General features: G+C 51.9%; 1 protein-coding gene across 4 annotated transcripts in view; it reads left to right on the top strand.

The window, feature by feature from the left end:
* Nucleotides 1-13,161, top strand: part of Fbxo21 (F-box protein 21) — a 45,657-nt gene that overhangs the window by 16,920 nt on the left and 15,576 nt on the right. For 2 of the 4 annotated variants that reach the window (XR_007594760.1, XM_050158932.1), the window contains exons 8-11: nt 929-1,108; nt 1,959-2,091; nt 6,601-6,812; nt 8,018-8,175. Coding sequence is in view for 3 of the 4 variants with exons in the window: in XM_050158932.1 (XP_050014889.1) it covers nt 929-1,108; nt 1,959-2,091; nt 6,601-6,812; nt 8,018-8,175 (683 nt within the window). In the remaining variant the exon portion in view is untranslated. The remainder of the gene's footprint in view (nt 1-928; nt 1,109-1,958; nt 2,092-6,600; nt 6,813-8,017; nt 8,176-13,161) is intronic. The other 2 variants (XM_050158931.1, XM_050158934.1) reach the window with 1 other exon arrangement.

Raw genomic sequence — 13,161 nt, 5'->3', positions numbered from 1 at the left:
TTTTTTAAAGCCCTAGCACTTAGCCCCATGCACATTTTGTCTGTGTGTTTTACATCGTGATGACCTCGGCTTGTCACTCTTGTATGCTTATCATAGGAAGTTCTGACCGTGCAGCAAATGCTGACAAGTTCTGTGCTCTTTTAAAACATTTATATAAGTCTCAAGTCTTTGCCAAAAGTGGGCTATGAACACGACTCAGGAAAGAAATCCAACTGAGACAGTTAGCGGCCAAAGAGAAAATGTTATGTGATTGTGGTGGGCATGGGATCAAGATTGCTCAGAAGAAGCTGCTGTCCCCAGCACTCCTTGAGCCTTCCAGAACACACTTGGCAGTGCTATGAGAATGTGAGCAGATCCAGCCTGAGGTTGTGTGGGCAGAGGAGGACCACATCCTGGGCTGGGACTCCTTAAGTAGGCCCCAGATCCCCAGACAGGCTGCTGTTTGCCACTCGGTTGTTAGCATACATCTTGGTCATCGTGTCCCATGTCTCTCTGTCATTGTTCTTTGAACTCCTGACTCAGGGCTGTAGGGCTCTGGCCAGCTATCAGTCAGTAAGCATGTTTCCCTCTGCCACCTGTTTGTTTGTGTGTTTATTATCACTGTGTGTGCATGCACAGCATACATGTAGAATCAAGGACAGCTTGTTAGAGTCACTTTTCTCCTTCTACCGTATGGATCCTAGGGATCACACTTAGATGGTCTGGCTTGACAGCAAGCACTTTTATCCACAGAGCCATCTTCCTTGCCCTTCTGCTTCTAAAGAACAGGGCAGTATGGTCACCACAGCCAAGACTCTGTTGAGAATCGGGTTTAAAACTCTCCAAGGCCTTGATGTTATTGGTGAAAGCAGTAAAATGGTGCTGTGACCTCCACCTTGGATTCCTCCTTCAGGGCTTTAATTGTGACTTCTTGGCTCTCCTTGGGCAGGGCAACCCTGGACATCTTTGACTACATCTACATAGATGCTTTTGGGAAGGGCAAGCAGCTCACAGTGAAGGAGTGTGAGTACTTGATTGGCCAGCACGTGACGGCGGCATTATACGGCGTGGTGAACGTGAAGAAAGTGCTGCAGCGGATGGTGGGCAACCTGTTGAGCTTGGGCAAGAGGTGAGGGCCTGGCTTCCACTGCTCCTGCGCAGTGTGGGCCTTCTTTCTAGGGTTTGTGCAAAAACAAGAAGTTGTTTAATGAGCTGCTCTGTGGTAACTGCTTCTGGGACATCAGCCATGCATTTGTTGGTGCCGAGAAGCCACCTCTGATGTTTGCAGTGGACTTAACTCTGCTCAGACACTGAAGGCATTCTTTGGAAGTCAGTGTCTTAGAGTGGCAGAGGTGGTGTCCTCCTGTCTAGTTGCTGTGATCTCTGACCTTACACCCTCCTGTTAGAGAGCAGAGTCCGAGGTTAACTTTGCTCCATAGTTCAAGGAAACCTGTTCTGGGAAAGTGTATGACGCAACCAGTTTCCTGATGCCTAATAGGATTTACCGAGCAGAACCCGTTTTTAATAGGCTGTTTAGAACAGTTGTCAGTTGGTGCATGAGTGAGCAAACGCAGAGGGGTCTGTCACCTCCTGTCCTCATGTGAATGGAGCTTGTCCACTGCCCAGCACCAGCACCAGAGCAGACACTTGTTACCAGTGCTGACCCCGAATTGACAAGTATAACCAGGGTCACGTCTATTGGTGTCAGCTCTGCGAGTCTGGACAGTGTCACCCTGGGTAGCTCTGCGGCCCTCGCAGCCTCTGCTCTGCTCTGCGGTTCTGGATCTGTGTGTGCTGCTGAGGTGACTGCATAACGAGAGCAGGTTTGATGTGGTACAGGACTTATGTCCAGTGTGGGTTCTGTAAGAGCTTCGCAGTGCTGAGCAGTGGAGTCAGAAAGCCTTGGGAGTCTGTATCAGTTGCTTTTAGATTTCATTGGGAAGCCCACACTGAGGCAAAGATAATTTCTTCTCCCCCAGGGAAGGCATTGACCAGTCCTACCAGCTCCTCAGAGACTCTTTGGACCTGTACCTGGCAATGTACCCGGACCAGGTGCAGCTCCTGCTCCTCCAGGCCAGACTCTACTTCCACCTGGGCATCTGGCCAGAGAAGGTAATTATCTTACTTTGATGCTTAGCCCTTGCCTTAGAGAGGAAAGCTACAGCTGCACCAAGGTCATCCTCCTGTTCCAGGGAGTATGTTCAGATTTGTTCCGTCTCCAGTCCTGACCCACTAATGAAATGTTTTTCTGTCTTCTGAGAAGCATTAGCTCTGTCACCAGAAATGACCCCTGAGCACTGTCCTGTCCTGCCTCTTCCCCTCCCCCATGGTGCTTTCCTAGAGTCACCTGACTCTACAGGGAGAGGTGGGACAAGGTGCTGTAGCTGTTGGATGCGGGATGATCCGGAAGCCGGCTGAGGCTTTTTATTGTCTGGTTCTGGGTGCTCATGCTATAATCCCCATATCTGACAGTGAGTGCCATAAGGAAGCTGCCCGTGGAGCCCAGAGCTGGCTTTGGGTTCCCTGCGTGCAGTCTTGTGTGCGTCTGAGTGTGCCAGAGTCTAGCCCATTGCCATCCCATCCTTGGTCTGGAAAGAGGCCATCAAGCCATTTGTTTGTTTAGAATGCCTGCAGAGGGCATTTGTTCTGAGCCTCCGCTGGGATGTTTCCCAGAGTTTAGAGATGGGAAGGGTCTTTCTGCAGAAGGTAAATCTCTGGGGGCTGGAGAGATGGTGTGGCTGTTAAGAGTACTTACTGCTCTTGTAGAAGGCCTGAGGTTCAGTTCCTGCGTGCACATGACTGCCCTTAACTACCTGTAACTGCAGCTCCAGGGGATCCAGTGCTCTCCTCTGGCCTCACACCCCCACACAAACATATCCACATAATTAAAATCTTTTAACATTTATTTTTAAAATAAAAGTAAGTGCCCTCATGAAGTGACTATACTGGGTCATCAGTTCATGGCTGTAAAGATATATACTGGGTCACAGGCATGGGCACTCCAGATTCCTTAAGAAAAGATGTCTCCCATGGCCAAGCAGACAAGTGCTCTGGAGGAGTGCACCCTGGGGACTGTCGCCCACAAGCAGCTCAGGGTTTAGTCCTTTGAGTTTGTTCAGCCAGTTCTGTTTGTTGAGGGATTTCGGGAGCAGTCAGGAAGGAGAGAGCAAAGGTCCTTCACTGAGCTGTCCCAGTTGAGTAGCAGGTCCAGTCATGGGAATAGCCTGTCACTGGGTCTTTGTGACTGAAATGCTCAGTGCTATCTTCATAGTCTACAACTGACTTTCATAGTTCCCCTGGGGACCCTCCCACTGGGGAGCAGCATCACTCAAACCGGGTCCCTTTTTCTTCTGGCACATACTGCCTGGTGGAACATCTGGACCCAGTCCTTTTGTTCTGAGCTAGGACCCCACCTCAGGTCATGGCGACCAACTTAGGAAGTTAACACCCAAGACCATCAGAGAAGTCCTTAGGTGCTTGTATCATTAGACACTTCTGGAGGAGATGGAGCTCAAAGGGTGGGTCAGCCTGCAAGAGGCATGGGGGAGGGGTGTATCAGCCTGTGGGACGTGGACTGTTTGTTACAGGTGACCTGTCCCTGAGCAGGACACCTACAGGTTGCCTCACTTTTCTCTTTCTAGTTTGTGAAGTCGGGAAGAGCTGCAAAGCCCATCCTCTTGGTCCCTGAGGCTGTGGTGGGTGGGTAGAGCCAAGTGGTCATGTTTGTGAAAATCACTGCTTCTGCTGAAAGCCGCCCTCTGCCCTCGCAGCTGTCTTGTGTTTCCATGTTCGCAGTGCACTGAGTCCACCGCAGGGGTCACCCTGAGGGTTACCATGGCTAAGGAACAGCCCCTGCATTTAGTGCTGCCAGAGCCCCCAGTGCACTGTGACTCACGTGCTTTCTCTGCAGCGCAGGAAGCGCCCCTCCTCCCTTCCCTAGAATGAGCCCAGTGGGCTCGCCTGTGACCACCCTCCCATCTACTCCCTGCCTGTTTACCGCACACTTGTCCATTGCCCACCACCTAATTTTACTCCTGTATCTCACTCCCTGCCCTCCCCCAGGCTCTGTTCTGGCCAGCCGCTCTTCTGTTGCTGTTGCAAGGCCAGGAAGTGGCCATGCCCTTTCTCTTTCTTTGATGCTCCGCCTGCTACATGGCCACTGGTTCCCAGGCTCCTCTGGTCTTTTCCTGGGTCTCCTTGTGAGGCTTTACACATAGATGCTCCCTAGGAGTCCTCTACCCTGTGGACTGTCCCAGGGGCTTCCTTCAATGCCTCTTTTATACCTGGACAGGGGAGGGAAGACACGGCCACCGGTCTCCCTGCTTGCCTTCTTGTCGTGTGCATGGCAGTCAGGGTCTTGACAGGACAGACTGCTCTCTGAGTGGCTTCCTGCTGCCCTAGGGACACTTTTCTTACCCTGCAGTGTGACTCACAATTCTCCATGGTTCCGACCCACCTGCCTGATTGTCCATGTCCCACATCTGTGTGGTGTGTGTGCATGTGTGCCCGCGCCCATCCCCATGCCCCCCTTAGGAGGAGTAATGCGCTCCTGCTGTGTTCACCTTGCACATGCTGCATTCCCCTCTGCTGACCCCGCAACTCCATTGCTGCCCCAAGCTCTTTACACTGAACCAAGTTCTCCCAGGACAGGGTGTACACAGTGTGCTCCCCACTAGCCATTCTCTGTGCTCCCAGCTTGGTCTTGGCATGTAAAGGCTGCCCTGAGAAGTTCCTGTTCAGGAGTGATTGGGTGACTGTATGTAGTTCCCCTGGATGTCAATGAAAGAGACTCCCAGAGCTTACAGACTTTGCAACCTGAGGCTAGCGTTCTACTCCAGAAGTGGGTGTTTAAAGAATAGACTGTTTGGGCTGGGAGAAAGTGCCATGGTAGGCTGTTTAGAACTGGCCTAGGACTACCCAGGGCAAGCAGCATTCTGTGCCAGCAGACAGTCTACCAGCAAACAGCTAAGGGGAACCAAGAGCTCAGAGTGAGACTTTGTGGACAGGTGGGACTCATGCACACAGGGCAGTGGACTGGTGGGCTTGGAGCCGCCTATCAGTGGATATGTGGACTTGGGGCTGTCTTCTGTGGGAGCTGAGCCACAGCCTATGTTGCTGTGTGGCCAGAGGAGGAGGGGTAGAAGGGAGTGCCCCTGAGCAAAAGTGCTCCTGCCAGCTCTCTCCCTGAGCGTCTGAGTTTTTGTTTTGTTTTTTATTTGGGTGGATTGTGGCTTGTTAATGTTTTTGGAACAGGGTTATAGTATATAACCTGCTCTGTCTGACCTTGATCCTACTTCCCAGTGCTAGGATTATAGATGTAAGTCACTGTGTTCAGCCAAGGCCTGTAGCTTTGGCTGGGAACATGATGTCCACTGTCAGCATTGTCCTTTGTAAACACACCAGGTCCAAGTCACATGTACCCTCACTCTCAACCTCACACATCCATGCAAGGAGCCAAAACTCTCTGTCTTATAGTCTGAGTGTGGGCCACCTTTGTGACCTGAAGAGTCCATGTCTGGCTGTGTGCATAGTGGCAGAGGTGCAGGTGGCTCTGCCGGGACATACAAGGACAGCTGTTGTTTCTGGCAGAATCCACAGAAGCTCACTGTTAGATGGGTGCTCTCAACTGCAAAACAAATGCCCTGAGCACCTCACTTTAAGAGCACCCCTCCTGGAGGTGGGATATAAACGGGGGCTGGCTTCTGATAGATTTTTGTTGAAGCAAGCTTTGGGGTGTTTGGGGTACTGACACTCCGCCTGCTGTTTTTCATGTTGCATCACAGTAATTAAAATGATTTTATTGTCATTCCCTGGCACAATGGAAATTGAGACCATGGGCCGAGGATCATACCCAGGGCCATGTCTTTGTAACCATCTGACCTCAGACCAGCATTTAAACTCACTGAGCCAAATTTCTTTCTTGCAAATCAGTAGTGGCTGTGCAGTACCACACCTGATAGGCATCCAGTTCTTCACCAAGAATTACTAGGAGCCACTACATTGCTTTGGAAGGTGAGGGTGGACTTCAGAATAATTACAGAGGTTCCTGGTTGTCAGTGTGACAGGAAGCAGCTGGTTGACTGGTGTGGGCCTATAGTTGAGGTCACCTGTCCTGTTAAGCCGGTCCAACTCAGGACTCATAAAACAAAAATGACTGATGTATGCTGTGCTCAAGCATCACTGGGTGTGGGTCCAAGCATGTTGGTGCGCATCCCCACACTGTGCTTGAGCCTGACTTAGGGGAAGCACTGTGAGCAGCAGACAGACCACAGGGCCAGCTCTGCTCCCGCTGCCAGCCTCAGTTCTGCAAAGGTGACTGCTTAAATGCTGCCATCCGGAGGCTTGTAAGCTTGCCTCATCCCGTGAGTGACATCTAATTAGGAGCGACTTGCTATGCACCAAGACAGTTCCGCCAGGCATCTTTTTGCCTTGGTTAAGGGGTCTAGGGTTTTTTTCCTCTTAAAGCAAGAATGACAGGATAGAATGGTTTCTATACTTTGGGCCATTACTACTCCTGGTCCACAAGTGGCATGCTGTCGCTGGTCTTTGTCAGGCTACATGGGTAGGTGTCGATCCTACGCTTCGGAAAAGAAAAGGCCTGGCGAAAATATTATCTCCTAGTCTTTCTGTCTTGTCTTGAAGGTGCTTGACATCCTCCAGCACATCCAGACCCTCGACCCCGGGCAGCACGGGGCGGTGGGCTACCTAGTGCAGCACACACTAGAGCACATTGAGCGCAAGAAGGAGGAGGTAGGCGTGGAGGTGAAGCTGCGCTCTGAGGAGAAGCACAGAGATGTCTGCTACTCCATCGGGCTCGTTATGAAGCATAAGAGGTGAGTACCTGCTCCTGGTCTCTGTGACAGCCACACCGCAGAGGGAAGAGGATCCCAGAGGCACACCCTGGTACCTCTGATCATTTCACCGAGCACTTACCACAGGCGAGACAGCATGGCCCTGTCTGCACCCTGCTTCTAACTGAAGTGTAATGTCTTTCATTTACTCTGACTGCTCCTAGAGTTTGTATGAGGCGCTAGGAGTTGAGCCTAAGGATTGAACAAGCTAGAAACTCACTGAGCTGTGGTTTCAGTTCTTCCTCCTTTTGCTGTCCCTTCTCCGTTCCCTGCCATCTCTGATTTGGGTTAGCAGGGCTTTCCTGAGCTCTAGTCCTGCCTGTGTCTGTTGACCAAGCAGAATCTAACTCCAGGGTGCTGGAGCTGTGGAGCTGTGATCACTGCCCCACAGCATGCCCTGGGTGTGCTCATAAACCCAGCAGCAGGTGGCACTAGGTCATGTTTTTTCCATCTTCAGGACTCCCTCACTGGCAAAGGTGGTTCTGTCTGGCCACATGATCTTCTTTGCTGACATCTGGCTTCTCCCCACCCCTCCATTATCTTTGTGAAGATAACCAGCAAATGCCTTCCCTGTTAGGGGCTGTGATTTCCATTCATTTAGTGAATGCTTTCTTCTTAGCTCTCTTAGGGAAATTTCCAGACATGTAAGAGTGGAGAGAAGGGCACATGAGGCAGCTTAGCTCCTGGTATCCTGGCTTCAGCAGTGAACACACAACCACCTCCTCTTCCTCAGTTCTGGACTATGAAGCTGACGTTGCGCACATTGACCCCAGCCATTCACTTGGCCTCTCTAAAGGAGGGGGAGGGAAGGAGGACTCCCTTCTTACTCTTACCCTCATCTTACCCAAGATAGCCTCTTGCTCTGCTTCAGAGTTTCTCTCTAGCCAGGCATGGCAGTGCACGCCTTTAGAGACAGGCAGATCTCTGTGAGCTCGAGGCCAGCCAGGGCTACATAGTGAGAGCCTGTCTAGACACAAACAAAAAAGGTTATTTTCCTCCAGATAAAGTGCTTTGTTGGTGGTAAAAGGAGGATTTGTGAAGAGGGTCAGGGTGTTCTGAAAAGTGACTCTCCTTGGGGTAAAAGCAGGTGATAAACAAAGGACATGAAAGATCCCCAGCCAGGCTCTTCTGCCTCCTCCACCGCCCAGAGGTTCCCCAGAAGCTCACCCTCTTCTGATGTTCCACAGATACGGCTACAACTGTGTGATCTATGGCTGGGACCCCACCTGCATGATGGGGCACGAGTGGATTCGCAACATGAACGTGCACAGCCTGCCTCATGGCCACCATCAGCCCTTCTACAATGTTCTGGTGGAGGATGGCTCCTGCAGATATGCAGCCCAAGGTGAGGTGTTTGCTGTCCCTCCACCTGCGCCTGACTGGCCATGCTGTGGCAGAGCTCACCAGTGTGTTCAGCAGCTGTCCACAGCTAGTCACACACAGGCACACCAACATGAGGTCCTGGCTCTCTTCTCTAGCTCCTCACCAGCCAGACTCGGGACTTCCCTGCCTCCCAGGCCTGCATTCTAGCAGTGCTGGCCTCAGTCGCCCTCAAGTGGCCACAGGTGGAAACTTCAGTCCCCTGTACAATCCCTGTGTGTTTGGTGACCTTTGGTAGGCATTTGTGGCCATGGCCAATCTGACGGGCCAGCCCCTGAGCTGGGGATAGATGGAGCAGAAGAGTCAGATCAAAGACTGCAAGTGAGCCTTTGTCTGTGTCCCTTTTGACTTTCATACACCTGACCAGCAAGGAGCACACAGGATAAGAGGGAGTGTGTATACAGATGTGATAAACAGTGTGCTCTCATGGGTGCTGAGTCTGTTTGGGACCCAGGCTCAGCATTTCATACATGCAGAACCTGGAGTGTGCAGGCCACCTCCCCTTTACCCATGAGTACCTGGAACCAGGAGCTTAGTGATAAGCTATGGCCTGAACCATTAGGCTTGCTCTACACACAGTGCTAAAAGTACTGAGGGATGGAGTGTCAGGGTTTCAGAAGGCAGGAAGAGTCTCCACATGAGTGATCGTGACCCGTCTGAGGCCAGGAGAACCTGTGTAGTATGTCTGCGAGCACCTCACCTCCATGGGTTCCTGGGCAAGGTAAAGGGGCTGAACAGAGGCTCCCCTAGGGCAGTGTTCAGCTTTTGAAGCTGAGTCAGGTGAAATATGAAACTTTCCTTTTCTGAAAGTCACCGTGATTTAAAACTGGCCTGGGGTTTTGCTCCATGACAGGTGAGGAGGCTTTTGTCATCAGTCATGACTCCTGGCTGTGGCGGTACCCGGTGCAGCAGTTGTCTAGCCGGTACAGAATAGGGGTGACTTTAAACTGGGGACTGAGGTTTCTAGAAACAGTTCCTGTAATTTGTTTTCTTGATGTAGTTTGTAAACTGGGTACTCAGCTTTAGTTGTTCTGAAGCCTCGGAGCACCTCACTGCATTTGTGGAACACATGGGAGACAGTAGTTTGCAGTCAGTGTTGGGAAACCAAAAGAAAATAATGAAGTCTGTGGCCATTGACCCAGTGATGTTGAGTGGCTGTGATTGTGTTAGCTCTGGCTGGGTTCCAGGCCCTTCTGTTGGCCACAGGGCCATGGTGTCTCCTGAGGGAGGTGACTGGGTTGCAGAGGTGACAGAGAACTCCTTCACAGCCGCTCACGTGCACTCCTCACCTTCCTGGACCAGCTCCTGTCTCTAGTGAGCTGAGCTGCTGCTCCACCCTGCCTGCTCCTGCAGATGCAACCCACATGGCGCCCCGTTCACAGGCAGTGGGAGCCTCATCTATATCTGTTTCATCAGCGACTAGAGATGCAGGCCTTTTCGTCAGTGTTTGAAGGGACATTTCATGCTCCTGCCTCATGGTGCGCTAGGAACGCAGCAGCACACCAAACCCCGTGGCTGCTAGCTCGTGTTTCATCAGCTTTCTCATTGCCCATTGTCACCACAGGATGGCCCTTTTCAGCTTAACCAGCTCCAGCAGATAGCTCTGCTGGAGTGCACTCCCTTTGCAAAGCCTTTTGCCCAAGAACGACTTCTCACTGTCCATCTCCAGGCCCTGGTTGCCTTAGGGTCGTCTGAGCTTGTAGCTCAGCTCACTTGTCTCTTTACCTGTTCTGTCTGTGGACGGACAGTGACTGAGGCCTGACCTCCTGGGTGTCACTGCCCCACCAGAATGCTGTGCTTCCCCTGTCACTGCACTCAGAGGAACCGGGGCCCTGGTTCTACCCTCCGTGATGCTGAGCTCAGCCAGAGGTAACTCAGCTTCTGCCATCAGCAGGAAGTCCATGGGATTGTATTGTGTTCTGTGACACTGTGGTTGCCCTAACACCTGGTCCATGACTGACACAGGAGCGTTGTAGGTTGGAGAGTGTCTGCTGCTCTTGCTCCCTGTCCAGTGACTTGAAATGCTTTTCCCTGCTGCCCCCTCCTCCCTTTATACTCTAGCCTCCACCTTCCTCCCTCCTGCTCCCTGCCAGAGTCCTGATTCTTATTCCAGTGTGTAATAGTCACTGGAGACAGCTTGATGCTCACAGCCCATAGTTAGCCATAAGATGGACACCTTGAGCTAGATATTTAATTTTTTTTTTAGAAAAATTTATTGTTATTGTATGTTTGTGCCACGAGCAAGGAGATACATGTTCCAAGACACATGTTGGAGATCAGAGACTATGTTATGGAGTTGGTTCTCTCTCACCTTTATGTGGGTTCTGGGGACTGAACTTGGGTCTTCAGGTTTGCACAGCATATGCTTTTACCCACTCAGCTATCATCTCAAAAGTCTGAGAAGCTACATTTTTTTTTAAAAGACTAGTTTACTTTTAATTATGTGTTTACATGTCTGTGTGGGTGTGTGCATTGTGAGTGCCATGCCTGCAGAGGACAGAGACCTTGGATCCTCTGGAGCCACCACATGGGGTCCTCTGGAGCAGGTGCTTGTACCCACCAGGCTGTCTCAGTGGCCAACAAGCTACACTTCTGAACTCCTTAGGTTTCCTTCCTTCAGACATTTCTGGGTTTTTACTTGTATTATTTGTTTCACTTCTTTTGAGCTGATTTTGATTCTAGTTCCCCAGTAAAGGCCATTAGTGATGCCTCTCTAGTCGGCAGCCTCCAGGGCAGTGACTGGCCTGTCAGAATTCCTGAGTCTTGTGTGTGGCTCCCTGCTCCCACTAGGGGGAGCACGCTGTACAACCTGACTCCAGACCCTTAGTTCAGGGCTGCTGCTGCTGCAGTGCAGTGAGAGGTGGCTGTTGGTGGTCACAGAAGCCCTAGCTGGGTGCAGTTCTCCTTCCATAACTTAGCACACTCCTACACTGCTCCTACTCCCCAGCCCCACAGTCTGCTCCTGCTGCCATGCGAGGTACTGGGGCGAGGTATAAGGTGACGCTTGGTCATTTCAGGAGGCCATTTGGCCCTCTCTTGTTTAGGTACTATTTGGTAAAATGGCCATCAGCGGTGGTGTGCATGGAGAGAGAAGAGGACAGCTTGTGGGAGTCGGTTCTCTCCACCACATGGGTCCCAGGCACCATATTGAGGTCTTTGGGTTGGTTGGTGATAAGTGTCTTTACCCACTGAGCTGTGTCATTGGCCTGCCATTGTCTCCTAAGTGGTAAATCCCTCAGGCATACAATCTTCTGCCTGGTGGCTCCACCCCATGGCCCCTTGACTAGAGACACATCCACATTTAGTACCAGGAGGTTTGTGGTCCCTGTTGAGACAGTGGAGCAGTGTGTCTCAAGAGTGCTGAGTAGCAGACAAACCCAATGCAGATAAATGCTTGGTGTGCATCTAATGTAGACAGCAGCAAAAATGAATACCATACTTCAGGGTGTGTAGGACATACCAAGGGTAAAAGGACACACGCTGCTGTTGTCCCCCCAAGAGGGGCACTGGACCAGGCACCCATAGAAGACTCAAGGCAGTGTTTCTAAGTGTATGTCCACAGGTTTTCAATTAAATAAGCAACTGTATTTCTCTGAAAACCGAGAGTGTTTGTGATTCTTAGAATGCATTATATTAGGGGTGTATCATGGGACATGTTCGCTCCAGATGCACAGGCACCAGCTTCTTCGCTCTCTTCTCTCCTGCAAGAAGTCGTTTAGTCCCAGTGTCTGGGGTGCACAGATGTGGGCCCTGCACTTGGGAGGCAGGAAGGACATTAGTTTGAAGCCAGCCTGGGCAGCTTAGTCTCAAAGTAAACATAAAACCTAGCTGGGGGTACAGCTTGGGTGTAGCGTGCTCGCCTGGCATGCACAAGACCCTGAGTTCAGTCCCAGAACCACAGAACAGACTGGTTTAAGGTCTCTTCTTTTGCTCCACAGCAGGCCCGAGGGCCAGCAGGCCAGGGCACAAGTCCAGCTGGAGGTGGGCCCGGACAGCCTGGAGCTCGCGCTGTTAGCTCCCAGGTTCTGACCATGCTGATGCCTGGGCTTCCAGAACAGCCTCTTGTTAGAAGCCATATTCAGAAGCCTGCAGCAGCTACCTGGCTGTGTCGGCCCACAGAGGCCAAGACTCCCTGCTCGGGCCTCTGTTGGGCACCTAGAGGACGGCAGCTGTGGGCAGGGCTGCACAATGTAGGGGTTCCTGTGGAGCAGGACAGCTCACCTGAGTGATGGGCTGTGAACAAGATAATTGCCTCTGGTACTCAGCAGTGCCCCTGAACTCCCCCACTGCAAGCCAAAGCAGCCCCAACTCTGACGACCAGAAATGCCTTCCGCCTTGGCCACACAGCCTTCTGGGGGTTAGAGCGTCCCATGGAACCCCACTATACTAGACAAACTAGCCTCAAAGTGGGGGTCAGATGCCCACAAGAGTTGAACTGGCTTTACTTCCCCCATCCTGCTTGCACTGCAGCATGCTCCTTAGGAACATTGGTCTTCCTTTCCTGGAGAGCCAAGACTTTCTGTTCTTCCTGGTGTTTCCTATGGGACATGAGGCCTTGGCAACTGGCCTGGCCCGGTCTGGTCTGGGCCCCAGGAGAACATGGCTAGTGCTCCAAGAGCAGGTTCTGGTGCTGGGTAGCACAGGCACTACTTCAAAACGTGTGAGTGTGGAGAGACTGAAACTGCTGTACGGGCCCAGTGCGAGTTTGCGAGGTGGGGGGCCAGGCTTGCAGGTGTGTATGTGCCGAGTGCGACTTTGCGGGGTGGGGAGCCAGGCTTGCAGGTGTATATGGGCTGAGCGCGAGTGGGCGGCGTGAGGGGCCAGGCTTGCGGGTGTGTAGGCAGCCAAGTCCAGGCACATATGTGTTCCCTTCAGCTCTACACTTTCTGGGTCTACCTTGCCCAGAACCCTCAGGCAGGTCCCTCCCTGTGCAAGGGTCTCTCTGTGGGGT

This window comes from Alexandromys fortis, unplaced genomic scaffold (genome assembly GCF_014885135.2).
Source record: "Alexandromys fortis isolate MF-2015 unplaced genomic scaffold, M_Fortis_MF-2015_v1.1 scaffold_90, whole genome shotgun sequence".
Taxonomy (NCBI): Eukaryota; Metazoa; Chordata; class Mammalia; order Rodentia; family Cricetidae; genus Alexandromys; species Alexandromys fortis.
This window is presented reverse-complemented; position numbering and strand designations above follow the sequence as displayed.